The sequence below is a fragment of the Lineus longissimus genome, chromosome 7 (genome assembly GCF_910592395.1).
Source record: "Lineus longissimus chromosome 7, tnLinLong1.2, whole genome shotgun sequence".
Classification (NCBI taxonomy): Eukaryota; Metazoa; Nemertea; class Pilidiophora; order Heteronemertea; family Lineidae; genus Lineus; species Lineus longissimus.
Window position 1 is genome coordinate 5,950,974 of NC_088314.1, and position 18,375 is coordinate 5,969,348.

At 40.5% G+C, this 18,375-nt stretch overlaps 3 protein-coding genes across 8 annotated transcripts in view; all 3 read right to left on the reverse strand.

The window, feature by feature from the left end:
* Positions 1 to 274: 274 nt before the first annotated feature.
* Positions 275 to 3,230, reverse strand: LOC135491264 (ubiquitin-like protein 4A). The gene is made up of 4 exons (XM_064777009.1): positions 3,074 to 3,230; positions 2,754 to 2,859; positions 2,159 to 2,370; positions 275 to 1,703 (listed from the first exon to the last, which is right to left on the reverse strand). The coding sequence occupies exons 1-4, from the start codon at positions 3,119 to 3,121 to the stop codon at positions 1,611 to 1,613; spliced, it is 459 nt and encodes a 152-aa protein (XP_064633079.1). The 5' UTR covers positions 3,122 to 3,230; the 3' UTR covers positions 275 to 1,610.
* Positions 3,231 to 6,586: 3,356 nt separating this feature from the next.
* Positions 6,587 to 10,818, reverse strand: LOC135490951 (nuclear transcription factor Y subunit beta-like). 2 transcript variants are annotated; one of them, XM_064776537.1, is made up of 8 exons: positions 10,743 to 10,818; positions 9,783 to 9,892; positions 9,110 to 9,237; positions 8,830 to 8,897; positions 8,345 to 8,474; positions 8,102 to 8,180; positions 7,706 to 7,788; positions 6,587 to 7,260 (listed from the first exon to the last, which is right to left on the reverse strand). In XM_064776537.1, the coding sequence occupies exons 2-8, from the start codon at positions 9,874 to 9,876 to the stop codon at positions 7,231 to 7,233; spliced, it is 612 nt and encodes a 203-aa protein (XP_064632607.1). In that variant the 5' UTR covers positions 9,877 to 9,892; positions 10,743 to 10,818; the 3' UTR covers positions 6,587 to 7,230. The 2 variants fall into 2 exon arrangements, with proteins under 2 accessions (XP_064632607.1, XP_064632608.1); XM_064776538.1 differs by lacking the exon at positions 10,743 to 10,818 and adding an exon at positions 10,467 to 10,710.
* A 1,088-nt stretch (positions 10,819 to 11,906) lies between these two features.
* Positions 11,907 to 18,375, reverse strand: part of LOC135490807 (general transcription factor 3C polypeptide 1-like) — an 83,540-nt gene continuing 77,071 nt past the window's right edge. For 3 of the 5 annotated variants that reach the window (XM_064776327.1, XM_064776324.1, XM_064776325.1), the window contains exons 34-38: positions 15,553 to 15,675; positions 14,108 to 14,577; positions 13,557 to 13,749; positions 12,878 to 12,968; positions 11,907 to 12,590 (exon numbers count right to left, since the gene is read on the reverse strand). In XM_064776327.1, coding sequence (XP_064632397.1) covers positions 12,487 to 12,590; positions 12,878 to 12,968; positions 13,557 to 13,749; positions 14,108 to 14,577; positions 15,553 to 15,675 — 981 coding nt within the window. In that variant the 3' untranslated portion in view covers positions 11,907 to 12,486. Of the gene's footprint in view, positions 12,591 to 12,877; positions 12,969 to 13,556; positions 13,750 to 14,107; positions 14,578 to 15,552; positions 15,676 to 18,092; positions 18,276 to 18,375 lie in introns of those variants that run through there. The other 2 variants (XM_064776328.1, XM_064776329.1) reach the window with 2 other exon arrangements.

The following is an 18,375-nucleotide window of genomic DNA, read 5'->3' on the forward strand; positions in this document are numbered from 1 at the left end:
GTACAAGAACAGAGAAGACGAATGGCAGGTTACCAGAAAAGTCACGGCTTTAATCAATAAATAAAAAAAAATGGCCAGGGCCATTGTGCTCACCTCATGTGGAGGAAAGATGGATAAAGAGCATGGTATTGTGTCATGTAGTGTTAGGTTTGATGTAGGTCCAAGCAATTACAATTTCCCCAAAATGGCCAATTTACAGTACATTCGACCTATGTGACCTTGAAAAGTAGGTCAAATCAAAGAAGACCCGGGTGACACATTGAATGGTTGTTAGAATTAGATGTACCTATGATATAAAATTGGTGCCAATCGGGCAAGTCATTACTAGGAATAATGGCATTTTGAAGAATTTAGGATTTGGCCCCCTCCCTTGAGGCCAAACGGCAAATCAGATCGCACCAAACTTCGGTACCTAAGATCACCTGACCAAGGGGTACATGTGTACTTAATTTGTGATCAATAGTCATTGCAGTTAAGAAACGTGCCATAGTTACGGCCTGACGGCGAATTTACGCCATTTGACCTCTGTGACCTTGACAAGAAGGTCAAATTAAAAACCTGTGTGACATATACTGTATGGTGGTTAGATGTACCCATGATATCAAATTGGTGGCAATCGGGCAAGAAGTTAAGGAATAATCACATTTTTAAGGTTTTTGGATTTTGCCCCCTGGTGGTCAAGTGGTGAATCATATTGGACCAAACTTCGGTCCCTGAGATCACCTGACTAAGGGGTAAATGTGTACCAAATTTGGTATCAATAGTCATTGCAGTTTAGAAACGTGCCATCGTTACATCCTAACGGCCAATTTACACCATTTGACCTCTGTGACCTTGAAAAGGAGGTCAAATCAAAAACCCGGAGGATATATGATGCACCTTTGCTAGAAGTACCTACCATATTTTTTTCAAAATTTCCCGACTACTATTAAGGGAGATATTGCATATTTTCACTTTTAACGTTTGGCCCCCTGGTGGCCAAACCATGAAACGAATCGGACCGAAACTTGGTCTCCAAGGTGTCATTACATAAGGGTACATGTGTACCAAGTTTCAACTCAATAGCTCTAACAGTTACGAAACGTGCCCTGCTAACGGACGACGGACGACGACGACGACGACGACGACGACGACGACGGACGACGGACGACGGACGCCATGGTATGGGATAAGCTCACCTCTGCTAAGAGGTGAGCTAAAAAGCTACAATTATTACAATTACAATTGAACAATTATTAGTACATGTAGATGAGTAATTGCCAACTTCTGACATACAATGCACTCAGCAAACGTAAATCCAACATTTACAAGTCAATGAAATAGATGTATCATAGTCATTTATCAATCTGATTAAGTGCCAATGAATGATCCAACTCCACAACTTGCAGAGAATAACAATCAAACACCAGGACACAAAACATCCATCATGGGTCAATCAGTCATAATTCATACTCCAGTTTGCATACCGGTATTTCATGTTCCTGAATGAAAAATTTAAAACTTGGGTGTGCTGGTGACAACTCTTTATAACACAGTCCTGTTTGCCAATGTCATAAGTATCATAGTATAGTCTGTTTCCTTGCAGTTCTATATGCTAATATCAACAAGTATCACCGGCTATTCTGTTTCCTAGCTTCCAGATTCATGTGTGCAAGTCTCTCAATGTCATCTAAACTCAGGCTGTTCAATCTTCCATGATGGTGCTGAAAAACAATGCAAGAAGCATTTTAGTAGCAGTGAATGGACTTAATAACTGTGAAGATCCTCGAGGTCTCAGAGTGATATCATCTTTCAGTACTCTTCATTTTCAAAGGTAATGCCGTTGCCAATATGACATTTATTCCTTTATTTGCAACTGAATTTCACAAAGCACACCTAGTGATAGATGACTTTCTGTGGGAGCCAAATATATCAAGACATTGGTCACTTACATTGTTCAAATCTACAAAATAGCATTTTTATTTGATGCGGAGTCTGCTTGGACCAGACATCTTACAAAAACAATGTATTTCAGCAAATTAACACCACCATCTGAGCAGAACTGCTCCTGGCAAGGTCGAATGGTGATACAACAATATTTCTGTTCATGCAAGAGGTGCAAGAAGCTGGGAATAACAGTGGACACTTTTACATGTCATTTAGCAAGACTATAACTAACCTCTTTCATTTTCTCTAAAACCTTTTTCGCATCAGTTTCTGTGAAGTGTCTTTTTAGGAATTTCAGCATTTCTTCCCATAATGCGGACGTACTTGTACTTGTAGGTTTTTGAGTAAGTTTTGCATCTGGAGGGGTTATGGTAGCGGTTTTCTTGATAGTGAGAAATAATTTACTCCCGGAGACAACTTCACAGTCTCTTAATTTTGAATGATCTGAAAGATCAAGACATGAAAAAAATCGGGTTTATTAAGATCCAACAAGGTTATAAAAAGCTGTAAATGATTTGTTCTACTTCAAACATCACACTAGTCATTTAAATTTTCCGGATACTCCAAGCACAGAATACGGCTAGTATATACATAACTTTAGTTTCCAAAACATAGCAGCTTATACTGCTACAAGATTTAGAAAGGCCTTGTTGGGCTAATACAAATATGGTGCCATTCTTGCAAACAACCCAGAGGATGTGACTTGCCATGCAATTACCCACATTCAAGGTTGTCTAACTCCAAAGGCCTTTGCACATAGACATAGTACTAGTCGTCACCACCTGCAGATGCTCATTGAGAAAATGATACGATTCAAGGATCATCACCTGGTAGTGCCTTCCCTTTGAATACAACTCTCTGTTGATCTGGAGCGACACCTATTTGCTCAGAAACTTTACTTTTCAGATCGGCTACTGTTGCATCACATGTTATCTGAAGAGAAGAAATGATACAGTGAGATGATCAAGCCACATTCAAACTTTTCTGCCAACTGTTATTTAACAGTTTGGAGTTACCTAAAAATCAATAAAGGCCCTTACACCTGGCCCCCTAGTCGTCTTATAGAAAAAACCTAAGTACGGTAGGAGCTTGGGCCCTGGCGAAATTTGAGCAGCCAATCTTCAAAAAAGATGGGGTGCCTATTCACCTTTATAAAGAGTTCCTGTCCCTGCAAAATCTTTACAGTGATATCCATATTGAGATCTTTCAATATATCTTCAAAGGTAAAAAAATTTATCGTTCCAACTGTGGCAAAATTCGCACAAACACTAACGAGAAAATGAAAAATGGTATAGTTGTAGATGTCGTTTCTGTACAAAAACCTGAAACAACTGATGCGGTTGCAGCCTTGGATTTCTCTACTCCACCACCAGAGCACCGAAGACAAAAAACATTCCTAGGTTGTGACAGGTTTTTTGGGATGCATTTTGGAGCGAAATTGACATTTTTGGCGCATTGCACAAACCTTCGGATTGTATATGGACATCTAATGTTGTCTTGCTTAAGACAAGTCCAATCAAAATAATATGTAAAGGGCAAGCCCTAGTGAACTCACACAACTGTTTGCCCCCCCCCCCCCCAACCCCGTCCTTCTGACATATTAAGCCAGTACATTGGGGAATAAATAAAAAAAAAACCTCCCCCGTTCTCTGAAAGTAAACAGGTTTTAGCCAGTACATTGGGGGAAGGCCCCCTAACCCCCCCCCCCCATTGGACTCTAAAAAATTGAATTCCTTAGAGACGGAAAGGGCCCTTTTGAAGGTTGTGTCAATGTCTTCCCAACCTGACCAGATAACCAACTGGAAGAGGTTGGTTGTTACGTAGGCTGTCCTGTCGTCCCAAAGTTTATTAGTGGTAACCCTGGTGTAATTTTTAGGTCGAGTCAAGACCAGATAACCAGCTGGCAGAGGGAAGGCCTTCACAATCTGAATATATAAGCAACTGGCAGAGGTTGATTGTTGTGCGAGTTAAAATTAATGCAGCTCCTATATAGGCTAGAGATCCACAGAAGATTGCGTGGCTTAGGCCTCAATTGACTTGCACCAATTTTATTTCAAAATTAGACCTTTCCATTAAATTTTTTCTTGTGAAATCCGAGCACCGCTCTTATTTGACAGCCCCAAGGAAGTATATGGAGGCAAGTTCTGATGTGATGTAATTGAAGTGGTGATCCCTCCTGGCAATCTTCAAAACCTTCCTTGTTACCAACCAATTGCTTTTATTCATGAACAACTTGAATCAGCAACATTAAAAATTAAACAATGTACATTGTGTCTATTTTTGAAGTTTTTATTATAACAAAAGATATTTTAGCTCAGTTACAGCACTTCACACTTCCAAGTCAACCGATTATACCAACACATCAATACACTCATGATTTGCAGTATGAACTAGCTGGAGCTTGAAATTAAGAGCCCATCTCCTAACATCCTAAAGACAATCATTCCAGTGATGGATACAAGATTCAAAGAGAGGGGGCGCCGGGTATTTCACACAAAATATCCTTGAAATAAGGGGGCTGGGAGGTCATTTGGTGGTTGGCAGGGGCACTCCCTCGTTATACAAGCCTGCACTCCTTGTTCAGATAGGCCTTTGCACAGAATGTCAATCAACCACATCTGAAGTACTCCTACAAAATGAATGGAAAATGTCCAAACATATCCTGCAGACTGGTCACTGGTGCACAAACAGTCAGGTTTTCTACATAATTGAGTTCAAGTACGTATGTACTTGACTTGACGTACTTATACTTGATAACATAATACCAGTAGTCTATTGCTTTCTAGGTTTTTTATGTCGTTTAGGTTTGCCTCTTAGTGTTCGTAACCGTTCCATCTCATCTTTGAAGTCTTCATGCTCATCTCTGAAAAGGTAGGAAAGACAAGGACATCTTGAATAACTGATTAGATATAACGAGTACAATACAAGCAAGCCAGAAGTATTGATGGGTACCAATCAGAAACAATTCAACGTGTGCTGTATAAGAAGCTCCTGCAGTTTCTATTAAGTTTTAGGATCTAGGGAGAGACAGGTACCAGGAAGTTCATCTATGTAAAGTTGGCATTGCAATAATCGCTGTGGATATCAAACTACTATAGATTCATGCACTTGATTGGGAACAACATTTACATGACGTAGTGTTGGCCGTCGTCACGTCACCATGCATTTTACATTAGTGTAACGTGACGTGACGCGACGTTTTCGTAAACGTTGGTCCCAATCAAGTGCATGGATCTACTATTAACTGCAACTTTTACCTCCTTAAACATGTGCATTGTCTTCGTTTTTCTTACCTAAATAATCCATGGTATCGTAGCTTGCTCATTAGGACTGCAATTGCAGGATGTCGTGGATAATACTGTACAACGTCTTCTCTCAAATTCATTGGTTTTTCCTTTAGTAATTTGACAACTTTCATAGAAGGAGCATTTGTAGGTCTAGCTACTTCACCAAAGATCCGCGCTGACAAAAATGCCATTCTCTTGGCATAATTAGACATCTTGTACCTGCAGGAAAAGGTGATAGCGCTAGACATAATTGGCATCAAATGGGTAAAAACATGGACATCAGCTGTATATATAGAATCTGGAATGGCTTCAGAGGCGTGGCACTGTCTAGCGCCTTTGAACCTGAAAACCTACAGTAGATATTGTTAGTGTCCTAATCCTAGGTAGGTGGTACGGGTATATATGGTAAAGGGCCGTCTTTACTACCCCAAAGTTTTAAATTGGATGGTTTGCATGCCAATATCACAGCCAAATCTCAGCAAGCATAGGGCCTAAGCCATAACGCTCAACTGGTGTAAGAATAAGATGGCAAGTGGTATATGGTGACCAAAATTGTGAGTCGTGACGTAACTACTAACGACAGATTGATGTTGGGAGATTTATAGTCAACAAGCTAAGCTGTTGAGCTTGCGAAGTACTAAGAAATGGGTTATCTGTTCAAAAGCTCGAAGTCAATGAACGTTGCCATAAATCTGTCCAAAATTAGATACAAGTAATTTTAATCCGGGAATAGATCGGTAAGGTAAAAACCCCACTCAAAGAAGTCAAACTCTCATTCTATCGTAGACTCGTCATATATTTTGTTGTATATTGAAACACTAAAACATAATACATCAGAAAAACTCTCGATCCACCCGCAATGACAACGTCTGGTGTGTTTTGATACCTAAAAGTGAAAGTTTTCAGACATCTTACTTTTGATAAACTATGACGGACCACTTCCAAATTGGCCGTGCATAAACCCCGAAGACAGAATGGTCCCTTCCACGGTGTCCGCCCTTAAATTCTCAATTTCTATCCCATTCTAGCCTTTCAACCAGGACTGAAAGCTTGTATTTTCCATTTTCTCAATGTGTTGTGGGTCCCAGCATCCACCGTTACACCAGGTCGCTAGGATTGGTCATCAGGCATCTACATAGACTCCCAGGGAAGTCCATTGTGGCACCCTGATTGGGTCTCCAAATATGGCGAGGGACCAGGCCAGTCCACTGCGTCCGGAGTGAAGCATCTACATGGCCATTGGGCCCATGGGCATGAGAAGATATCACCAAATACACACACAAGGGTCTAGGAGATGATGGTGGGCCACTCATATGAAACTAGTCACACATGAGCTAGGCAAGAGAAGTAGCTACATGAGGTAAAAATTTTGTACTATGAATGATTTATTGTCTTTTTCTTACAAAAAATCATCTACTTCAATAAAATTCTACCAAACCAAAGTTTACATTGACAGAAGTTTCCAATCCTTTTCATATTTATACAATTTTTTTTTTCAAATTCATGGTGTACTTTGGACAATTGCTCCTACCACAACAAAATGTCTGCTGAAGACATAGTAATAACCCAGAGTAACTGACAACCTGGGATGAACAATTATATGTCGAGTCCTATCCAAAATGCACAGTTCTCTTTTTACTCAAGACGAAAAATGACATTTGAGGGTGATCACCACAGCAAAGTGATATACACCATTACAGTTTGCCCCACTGCTGACTGACTTTGAGCAGGGAAACTATCTTGGGTCTAGTATTTACTTGGCCTTGTCAAGTGCGAAGAAATATTGGCTGTCACATGTAATTTATAATTCAATACACAGTTTATCAATTACGAGGAAGATGTGATCTCTCACAACACAAATATTTCACAAATATAAAATCCTCAATATCAAACATTGTAAATCAGTCCAGCTGTAGAGCTCAATAAAATAAGTGTTTATAACATAAGTCCTGAACTTTTAGAGAGTTCTTTCTAGGAATCTGGCCAGTATATACACAGCTGATTCTCCATCTATATCTCATCCAAATTGAATCTGATGCTGCGGTATCTGAAAGGATGAAGGGATATAACATAACATACAGATTTATACAGGGCGCTTTTCAACTGTGTAAATGTGTTCAAAGCGCCAACCACTTAAAATGTCTCTCAAACAGCCAGTAATTAATATCAACATGGCACAGGATAATACATTTGACTTAAGCTGGGTGTTGGACCAAGGCAATCTGTCTGATGAAGATGACAAGTGGCCAGTATGACACTTGTGGCAATCATTAAAATCTGATGTTTTATAAAGACAAACCAGGTCCAAAACAAAACAAATGCGGAAACGATTGCATCAGATTCAGAAGGCCAATATAAATTTACTTTGAAAAATGCCATAAGCTACTCTGACCCTTAATTCCAGTGAAAACGCACGACTGGTCAGACTCAGAGCCCAAACAATTGTGCCCATGTCAACTATTGAACTGCATAGAAAGAAAGACGAGATGTACCTGATTAGCAAATGCTGCTGTGTAGATTACACTCTGTTGGCCAGACTGATCAGTTGTCAAGATATTTGTCGGTAAACCATGTGCTGAAATAAAGACAGTGGATGTGAAAGATACATCATGGTACAATTACCTGCTGCGGTTTATCAAGCTACTATATTCCCAGTATCCCACAATAAGTTCACAGAACAGACATGTTCCCCGACCTGAAATGGTGAACATTTTAGCTGGTTTTTAAAACCTAAAAGAATCAAGAATGACACTTTAAAGTCTCCCCAGAAACCAGAGTTCCTCTTATGACATTGCACAGTTTCAGACATTACAGCAATAATAAGCCCTTGTTTGCTGCCACCTATACAAGATATTTTTATACACACAAGTTTTAAAGAATTGACTCACCAAATGTATCGTCAGTACCAGATGCCAGTTCTTCCAGTCCTTCATTTACACCAACCATTCCTTTTTCGCCCTTTGTTGACTGAAAAGAAAACATTTTCAGACTAAACTGGAACATATACATGTACATGTGCATTAAGGGTAATTCTGGGTTAGTACCACTAATCTCAATATCAATCCAGTCACTTTTCAGGGAGCAGTGAATTACCCAAAGAATCTCTCAATAATTGCGCAAAAAAAACTTACCTCTCTATATTTTTGAAGATATAATTTCAGAGGGTCCACATGGTTATCAAAACCAAGATTTGACATGGCAAATAAGATGTCTTCCCCATTGATGGTCTTTCGTTTCTCTTGATGGCACCGTTCACTGGCTCTATGACTGAGTTAAGGGAAGCTATGAACAATACTGAATGTTAACAATTTACTTCGATAATCTCCTTACCCATTCACTCTATCAGAAACATTGTTATCAATGTGACTTCTAAGTTGAGTCATGCTCTTGACATAGACATGGAGCATGGTCTTCCAATGATGGAGCGGATAGTTTTGAACACCATCAAATTGGAGGTATTCACACCATGAAACATCAAGTAGCTCCAGAAGGTTTGTTTCTCATTCAACTGAGGATGTATGGCTTGCCCCGCCACAGACACAGCAGTGCTATGGCACATGTCATACAACATCGGTGAAATGTTATTTGGTCTATCTTAAATTTTTTCAAAAGATACTCGCTTGTTATAAAGCTGATGAACTCTGAGACACATTCCTGTACACACTCCTTCGCATCCTTTGCAATCTGAAAATCAATAAAGAATTTTCAACTGTTGACTGTCTTCATTGGTCCAGGTATAGCCTACTACTCCTCCGGAGTAGGACTAGGAGGATCAGAATAAGCCTTTCGCTGCGAGTAAATCACAGTGATCAAAACAGAGGAGCATTACACTTGAAGTTATTAAGATGTAAATGTCTCATTCCCAAAATAAGAACACACAGAGAGAAGGCACTCACCTTTCCAGTTTTTGGAATAGATTTTTTCATTATTCTTGCGACATTAGCTATGGGAAGAAAGCGATCCTGCTCCCGTAATGGTGCATCATTCCCCTGATCACCATCTGACGTGTCTCCTTCGTCTTGCCCTAGAAGGAAAAGTATAGCAAACAATTAGATTATGCACTTGAAGACACAAGACAATGCAGAAATGGGAGTTTTAAAATCAACACAGGTAACACTACAGGAAATAAAAACCTGATCCTAATTTTGGTCAACTTTTTTACAAGTGGTTGTAACATGATGGGTCCGTTACTTCAACTTTCTCATTCCTAGATGTACACAGATTTTAATGTCAGCATGCCAAGTGATTTATTTTACTGTCATTGATAACAAAATTTAGTATATTCCAGGCTAGACTGTAATCTTAGTACTGTAAGGGAAGCATATTCATGAGTTCCGTGATGATATTCTCATTATTGTTGTCAAACAGTTATTGTTAGTCTGGGCAGCATAGTATTAGACTACATGTAATTAGGCCGACAAACTGGGTAATGTTTAGTGTCCTAAAAGTTACCCAGGACGATTACCCAGGTTGGTCCTGGGTAATGTTTTGGTATACCCAGGACGACATCTACCGATTCGGCTGTAATTAGTTTGAGTGAACTGATATCATCAGTTCAAAGACACATACCTTCTGACACTATGTACGGATGAGACCCCAAGAAACTGTCACCAAGACCACTGCTATCACCACCCCCATCTCCTGTGGGGTTGTCCATCTTCATCTACGACTTAGACAACCTGAAAAAACATATGTCATATTTCATTCATCATAACCTTACATCAATTAACACAAAGATCAAAGCAAAATACACCTTCTATTCTCCACTGGTCAAGGAAAAGGAGATTCAATAACGAGAAGTTACTAAAGCTTGGTAGCATGTTTGAGAAGTCTCGCGCGTAACAGACATGGCCAGCATATAACGCATATCTCCTTCATAATGGCTTCAAAGATAACACTGTATAATTAATCACCCGAGATTATGCACGATTTGCAGTTGCGCGCAACACTGTTTTCTATGAAGGAGATAGACTTAATTTATAGGTCATATCTGCAACGCGCGAGACTTCTCACGAAACTGCACCATCGTCATATCCAGATCCTGGCGTGGTGGTCTATATGCTTGGTCGGGTTGAAAAATCTACATGATGAGCGAGGGCATTGATCAATGTCAAGAGTGAAAATGATGTTCATTGATGTATGCATGCCATGGTCTATAAATAGTACAATCAGGGTAAGGGCGAGACAGACAGGCACGGATTGGGATGCGATGATATGAAGTGTGGAATTTTTTTAATTTCTTGTAATTAGCACTTTTTGCATCAAATCCCTGTGATCTCATCATGATCATGCACGATTTTCTTTTTCAATGTGACTGTCTGTTTTGTTCCTGGTTCAGTGTTTCTGCATGTTTCAGCGTTTGAGATGGACAAAATGCAAGTGGATTTTCCTCAACAATGCAGGGACAAAACAAATGCTTTTTTGCGCTTTAAATTGTGCGATATTTCTTCACACATCTCCCTTTTCGCTTAGGGCATTTGAAAAAGGGGACTTTAGACTGATTGGCTGTCAACACAAAATGGAACAGACCTCTGAAAATCACTTCGGGTTGGTCAACTCTCTGAGCCAGTGAAAATCGAGCTATTTCAGCGAATAAGAATGGCCGACAAAGAAGTCAGTGTCGCGCACTGCAAATATTGGCGCCTACAACAATTCCAACTACTTTACAATTGCTTTGCGCAAGAATACCCACGCTTTAGGTCTCGTTAGGGAGTTTTTCCCAAATGTACGCGATGATGACGTGCCCCATTAACAGGACGTAACATCTATTTTAAAATGCGTTTCCAAAGTGAATGCATGAGGACAACCCATTTGTGTCGTATATCACTGGAAACGCCCGATTCCCCTGGGGGGGGGGGGGGCGCATGAATAAAAAAAACTCCCTAATGAGACCTTAATTACCCGTGTTGCGGGCAGGTTGAAGTGGGCACCTGTATCATCCAGGCATAACCAGTGGTTTTTAAAATACTCCACCTCATGATATTTCAAGTAAAATTGTACCCTTTAGATGGATTGTGGCGGTAGAAAACCCCCATATCAATCAGATTGTCACATTCTAGGAGACGTGGTGCTTTGATTCTATAAAATTTCCTTTGTATTGCTTACTTCTGGATGAAATCTCCAGGTTTTTTTTCATTCATGTAGCCTAATGATGTATCTCTTCAAATGTACCAAGTTTCATTATAACTGTTAGAAAAAAATCGGCCGGCGGAGTAAATTGAAAACCCACTGGTAAAACCATCTCCCGGTCTTCAGTCCTTAATGACGAATTTTACATTCACCCGTTACAGTAGGTCGAGTGAGACTTGGCAACGATGATCACCATTGACGACGCTGGTAAAAAAGGCACTGGAAAAAAAGGCACCGGAAAAAAAGGCACCAGAAAAATTCTTTTTGATTTTTAAAGTTTTTTTGGTCGAGTGCCTTTTTTACCTAGGTAGAGCTTTTCTGGTGCCTTTATTTCCAGTGCCTTTTTTTCCAGTGCCTTTTTTTCCGTACCTTTTTTCCAGTGCCTTTTTTTCCAGTGCCTTTTTTTCCAGTGCCTTTATTACCGGATACCATTGGAGCCTATATGAATTGGGGAAAGGCAATCCTGGTCTTTTGACTGTACGGTTAAGGTTGTGAGAAAATTGTTTAAAGAGGATTGTTACCAGAATGAAATAAACGAAATGGAGACATTTTGATTAAGATTTTTTTATTGCTTTCCTCACTTAGTGACATTTTACATTTACCATGATTTTTACCATTATGTAGTGTTCATAGTGCACAAGTCTGATTCCGGAAATGATATCATGTAACATAAGGGACTGAATCATTAGGAAAGAGACATTTTTTAAGAGCAAAACTTTTTGCTCCAATAAACCGATATTCAACCCAGATTTCATAATGCAAAACAAATGAACAGTTTTGTTTTCAATATCTTAGTCTCAAATACATGTAGTACACGGGAGACAATCACAGTCCAATATCAAACTGTACTTGTCAATTCTCTATCCGAGAGGCAGATTTACGGATTTACTACCCGAGGACCTCTACAGAGAGAGTTCCCTTGCGCGCTTATGCCATTATTAGTAGATTTTCAGATAGTTTGAAGGTTGCACCCTCAGTTGTATCATGGAGAAATGCATTGAAAATCCATGATGTCCTCAACTCTGTCTTGGTTAAAAGGACGAGGCAGATTACACCTTCAATGTGCCCGACATATATTGCAGCCATATATCCTTGCCATTATCTGTGAATGCAAAAATAAAAGACGAAGAACTCAGTTGGTCCTTTAAATTGATACTGTTTGTAGTTGAGACAAAAATTGTCCTAGTTTGATGATGCAGTCAACTGTTGGACTGTAGGCTGCCACAACTTCACCATTGTCTTCATTCACTGGAAGGGAAAGCAGAATATGGAGGTTTGGTAAAGTTCGATTTTTCCCTAGTAATAACTGAATCTTTATATCTAATTAGGATAATCTCATCCAATTTCTTCAGAGACAAGCAACTAGGAGTATCAATCCCCCCAACACAGGTGGTGTTAACCAATTAGTGTTTGTTTCCCGCAACACATATTCCTAAAGTATACATGCATGTATCAAATTGAACCCACCATGACAATTCTCATTCTCCACAGTTCTTGCTCATGAATTTAACTGCATGCTGTTTTATGACACTTACCAATTGGGCAAAATGGTCTTGAGGAGAACAAGCAAGTTTGTGCTGGTTTTCTGAGCAACTTTCTAGTGATACATTCCGTCTTTTCCAACATCTATGGAAGACAAATATAGAATGTAGATTTAGGGACTTTGCTGCTGTCTGTTTCTAAGATTTGATTCATGTCGCAACTGAGCTGATTGAATAATGATTGCACTGCAGACTAGCCAACCGACAACAGAACAGTCTGATTAACTTCTGTAGTGTTGTGATTCTGGCCGGAGATGGAGCCACTAGGTCAACAAACCCAGTACGGCTTTGGCATCCCAAACAGGCTCCGCTGGTTTTCAGTCGGGGTAGCATTAAAAAGACATCAAAACTCAAACGAAAATTTCAAGTCTCTGTCACAACAATGCCATACCCTACTGAGAGTCAGCGCTGGCCGAAATTTTGCTGGTAACCTCTTGGCGCCGAACCGTGCGGCACTCAAAAATGCTCATCCTGCCTTGGAGGTGAAGAGGGAATGCTGAAAAGGTCATATGATTCTTCACCAGGCTCCTTGTGGTAAGGAATTCCACCCCCCCCCCATCTTTACAGACTCTGTGACCAATAGGCACAATTCAAATGTCCAGGATCAGTTCAACTTCAACACAATCCAAACCAGCCCTCCTTGCATATACATGCTGTAACAACCCCAGCTTACCTCCAATAGTTCTAGGATTCCCATAGGTTGCAGGATGGGGTTGAATTTCTTCACTAATCCCTTCATCATGATGCCTGGATTATTCATAATATACATCAACACAGCTTCCAGCATCATTTTGAGGGTTGGACGGTTTACGTATCCTTCTGGCTTTATCCAAGGCCGGCATAGGACGCGTACCCTTTCGTATGTTCTGTAATAGACAAGTTGTAAAGTTTGGGGGAATGGCTGATTGTAGGTTAAAAGCAGATTGCAAGGAACCCTGAAAGTGTACACAAGTGATGGCATCGGTAACTCACGCCATTCAAGTTGGCTACAGAGGTTCAGTATGGTTGTGACTACTAAATACCTCAGTCATTTTTGTGTCTTGAACAAAAATGACAGATTGCACTATGATTGCAACTATGCCTCAGCCGTGTTCTGTATGACGAATACATGTCTTCACAGTGGTTGTGACTAACTCTCCCATGTGTTTTGTATAAAGGTAATCAAAAAGTCACTAACATGGTTGTGACTTCGTCTCTTGTTTGACTTTACAACATGAAGCGTACCCTTCAACAGGCAAACTATGTGAACCACCATCTAAGGACATGGTTTTAAGATTCCTCCGCCTCCGAGTAGCCTTTGAAAGGTCCTGAGTATCAGGCATGATTTCTGCTACACTTTCATCCAACTCAGCAGACGTTTCAGTCTCCATCGGTGTCGGAGTCTGAGAAATGTCAGCTGAATATGATTCTGTTGAGACTTCCATGGCATCGTTTCGGGGTTGACCAGTACTGTGTTCAACTGGTGCCGTAGGCACAATGGTGCTGCTTTTGGCTGGTTCAGTACTAGTGCTGGGTCCTCCTGCTGTACCAGTGCTACCTTCAGCTGGTGGTGGTGTACTAGAGCTTGATCCTGGTGCTATACCAGAGCCACCATCTGTTGATCCTGTTCCTCGAGTGTCCTCCGTGGATAGTTCCAAACCAGCAACCGATGTCACTCCTTTTGCTGCACTTTCTGGTGAAAGCTTATCATAATCCTAGGACAAGAAAAGAAACTGGGCATGAGAGCAGGTATGTAAAAGACCCATAACTCCACCGCAAATGAGATAGTTTTGTTGCTGCTACGCCGACCCCTAAAGCTGAGCGCACACGGGCAACAAAATGACAGCGAAACTGAAAACATTTGTTTTCAGTTGTTTTCGAAATGTTTTGCGTCTTTGTCGTGTTTGTTTCAATCACCCGCACACGGGAGACAAAATGACACAGTCACGTCACAGGTCACGTCAAAAACAAGGGGTAACCATAGTTGCGCCATACGTCACACCCCGGTCACACCCGCGTATTCCAAGATGGCGGCCGATCTCTAGGGTCTTTGCTATTTCAGTAATTGCGGCATACCGCCTGTTCTTATCGCTGTAGAGTGGCGAGGTCACCTCGGAACAGGGCAGGCCTTTCCTGCCAGAGCTCGACCAACCTGCCCTCGAGCTCAGCCGTCCATATTAATTCATGCAATTCCGATTCTTCATCCACAATCAACTCCATTTCGTTTAAAATTGGCGCTGCCATTTTGACCTGGCTTGGTTGGTATCACATGACGCTGAACGTCATCGTGATTGGCTAATGACGATGATGACGCAAAAAATGTTTTACGTTTCGTTGCAGTCACCCGCAAACGGGCGACGTTTTGACGAAAAACATTTTGACTAGGTCAAAAATATATTGCATGTTTAATATTCGAAAACTGTTTCAAAAACAAATGTTTTCGAAAAACATTTGTTTTTGTCGCCCGCAGACGGGCAACAAATTATGAAAAAATATTTGAAAACAAATGTTTTCAGGTTTTTTTGTCATTTTGTCGCCCGTGTGCGCTTAGCTTAAGGGGGTACATGATTTGCGTTGACTGCTGCGTTATCTTGCAGTGTTGTCCCTGCAGTGGTATGTCTTCAGCGGGCCAGCACTTTGTTATCAGTGATGCTGTGTTCCATCTCTATTTTACAATTGCAAGTGCTTACCGCGAAACCATGTTCCCAAGGCTTCATGCTCCGTCCTCTCAATGTCTTGTAGGAGTGGATCAACCAGGGCCGGACATGGAGATAGCTGACATAGCGTGGGATTGTAACACCACTACGAGTTACCTGGAAAACACATAACAAGGACATAGGAACATGAGAAAGTGGAAGAGGTTGACTGAGACTGAGACAAAGAATACAAGGCAGCTGTCGTGCTTGTTCAACTAATCTGTTATTCTTCTCTGTTGAATCAAGGAGAACCGCTGGGAAAGGATTTGAAGAAAGACATCATTTCAAGATATCGAGGTTTATTTCACATTTTATGAAGTGAACTAAAATGACATCAATGAGTCCCTGTACATTTAAGATACTGTTAACAGTTGAATTACACAATCATAAAAAAGTTATGCACAAAGATGTTATACCTACAAGCAGCTACAAGTTGATATACTTGATTTTCTATTGTGGCGAATAAGGAAAGGTGGTACAACTATAGTACAATTATAGACTCTGTGTGCATTAAAATGTGTACAGCCAGTTGTTTTCTTCTGTAGGACCTATTACTATTCTGGGCTATAACTGCAGTACCGGCTATAATTGTATCAGATACCTTTACACTGTACAAGTAATGTTTACAATAGACGCACGATAACTCGATAGTTATTGTTTTTTATTAGGAACAAAAATGCGTTACAAAACTTCAGATCTACTGCAGAACAGAAAAATTTCACGGGCAGGATATTTCTGTGAATTTTGTGAATAGTTTAGGTCTAATGTGGCCATTAATCTCAAATATTCTGAAATTATTTTAAAATGAACTTTATGAAAAAATGAAAAAGACCCCTCAAGACTCCAGCAAATTGGAAAACCTTGTTCAAATAAAACCAATAACTGAATTTTTATATCAATTACTATATACATTCATCGTATTTTTTCATTGTAAAACACCATTTTCATTTTGAGTTCAAAGCACTAATTACACATAAGAGAATGTATATTCATCGCAAAAACTGAATTCTACAATGATAGGTGAGGAATAGCATACAAACTTATACAATTAAGATAACTTATGCTGAACTGAGACACAAAAATGTATTCCCCTCCCTGGCATTCACAACATAGCATCACTGGTGTTGTCACAAGTATTCCACTTCACAACGTAACATCACAAGTGTCCCCTTGATCTCATAAAATAACAAATTCTTGCTAGTATTGATAAAATTGATTCACTCATTTTACAATGTTACATTGTTGGTGTTACCACTAGTGTTCGACTTTCTTATTGACGACACAGACTTCTTAACATGAATCCCTGGTACTGATAACTTTCCTTTGACTTCATAACATAACATCAGGGGTTCCACTAGTGCTCCCATTGCATTCAGTTGGCACTGATATCAAAGGTACACTGATATCAGATTTGTTAGAGTCTTTATAATTGCCATTTAATACCTGGTGACTGTAAGTCGGGTTTGTGACTATGTTCGTCATCGGAATTACAGTGCTTGGCCCTTCTTGCAGTGGCTGAGTGATGAGTACAGAACGACTTGATTTCCGCCCTATGTCCTCACTGTACGCAGTCAAGAGCGAGCCATTGCTGTGTTTACGGCAGTCCGTTGTATAAACAGCGCTATTATAGCTCATTTTTGCGACTCTCTCTTTTCCACAAACACAGCAACAGAAAGTGTTCCAGAATTCTCGTCGGAATCGCTGTCCGAAGAAATAGTATGGCACAATGTTGATTGCAGAGTTCAAGATCACCAGAAAATTGCCAACTTCATTGAGAATGTGTAACTCTGGGCTCTGGTCCAGTCCGTTGTTGAATGCCCAGAGTACACGTGATATTAATGCAGGAACTTGGCACGTGAAGAATACCACAATAACACCAATCAGCATGACGGTTGTATCATTACGTTTTTTCTCAGCAGCGTTCATTTCTCTGCCGCGTTTCCGTGACATGTGCACCGCATAAATTAAGAAACAGTTCATCACAGCTAATGCAATAAAAGGAACACCACATACGAAGATCATGTAAAAGTACGAATGAAAAATCTCACGGTAAATCGTACTCCAGCCAAATTCTGTGATTGTGTACCATACCCTCTGCGTGCACACTCCAGGCATCAGCAATGTTTCATACTCAAAGAATCTTGGTATGTGTAAGAGGAACCCAGCCACGGACAGCCCCAGAATCACCTTTCGTGCACGGCTACGCGTACACATTTTCTCAGCTCGGAATGGATGACAGATCATGATATACCTGTCCGTCGTGAAGGCCAGTGTCAGCCATATTGAAATCACTTGAAGAGTCACACACAACGGATGGACGTATGGAAACATATAGGGATATATCGTCCCTTCTAACTGCACCCAATCACCGCTAGAAGTCCGGTCTGGTCTCGCTGTATCTTTTGTAAGTAACATCATCGTGAACAACAGCACTAAAGTATCACAGACAGAGAGTGCGCTGAGATATATATACGTTGTCATTGCACGCATACTTTTCCGCGTCAGCACAATCAGCGACAGTATATTACCAACAATCCCTAAGCAACATATCGTCATTCCGCAAATTCCTGACAAGTAATACTCCACTAGTTCTTGACGGATTTGTCCATTTGATTTGTTCTGTTTCATCAATGCACTGACGTTAGCACAGAGGTCAGCTGGGAGTTCGAGGTCGGCCAAGGACAGGTTGGTGGACGGCACCTCACCCATGGCAAGTACTGCAACGAGAAAATGGGAGAGATGGTTGTTAAATCAGGAATGAAAAACAGGGATGTAAATCTACTTCAAACTGTTTGCTGGCTTCATATTTATAGCTTC

Excerpts from the sequence above, each read along its gene's own strand:
- LOC135491264 (XM_064777009.1), bottom strand. The coding sequence starts at position 3,121 with ATGGATATCACTGTAAAGATTTTGCAGGGACAGGAACTCTTTATAAAG. Across the intron at positions 2,860-3,073 it reads GACAGGAACTCTTTATAAAG|ATAACATGTGATGCAACAGT; the intron begins GTGAATAGGCAC and ends TCTTCTCTTCAG. Across the intron at positions 2,371-2,753 it reads CAAAGGGAAGGCACTACCAG|ATCATTCAAAATTAAGAGAC; the intron begins GTGATGATCCTT and ends TTGATCTTTCAG.
- LOC135490951 (XM_064776537.1), bottom strand. The coding sequence starts at position 9,876 with ATGAAGATGGACAACCCCACAGGAGATGGGGGTGGTGATAGCAGTGGT. Across the intron at positions 8,475-8,829 it reads ATCAGCTTTATAACAAGCGA|AGCCAGTGAACGGTGCCATC; the intron begins GTATCTTTTGAA and ends ACTCAGTCATAG. Across the intron at positions 7,789-8,101 it reads TGGTACTGACGATACATTTG|CACATGGTTTACCGACAAAT; the intron begins GTGAGTCAATTC and ends TCTTTATTTCAG.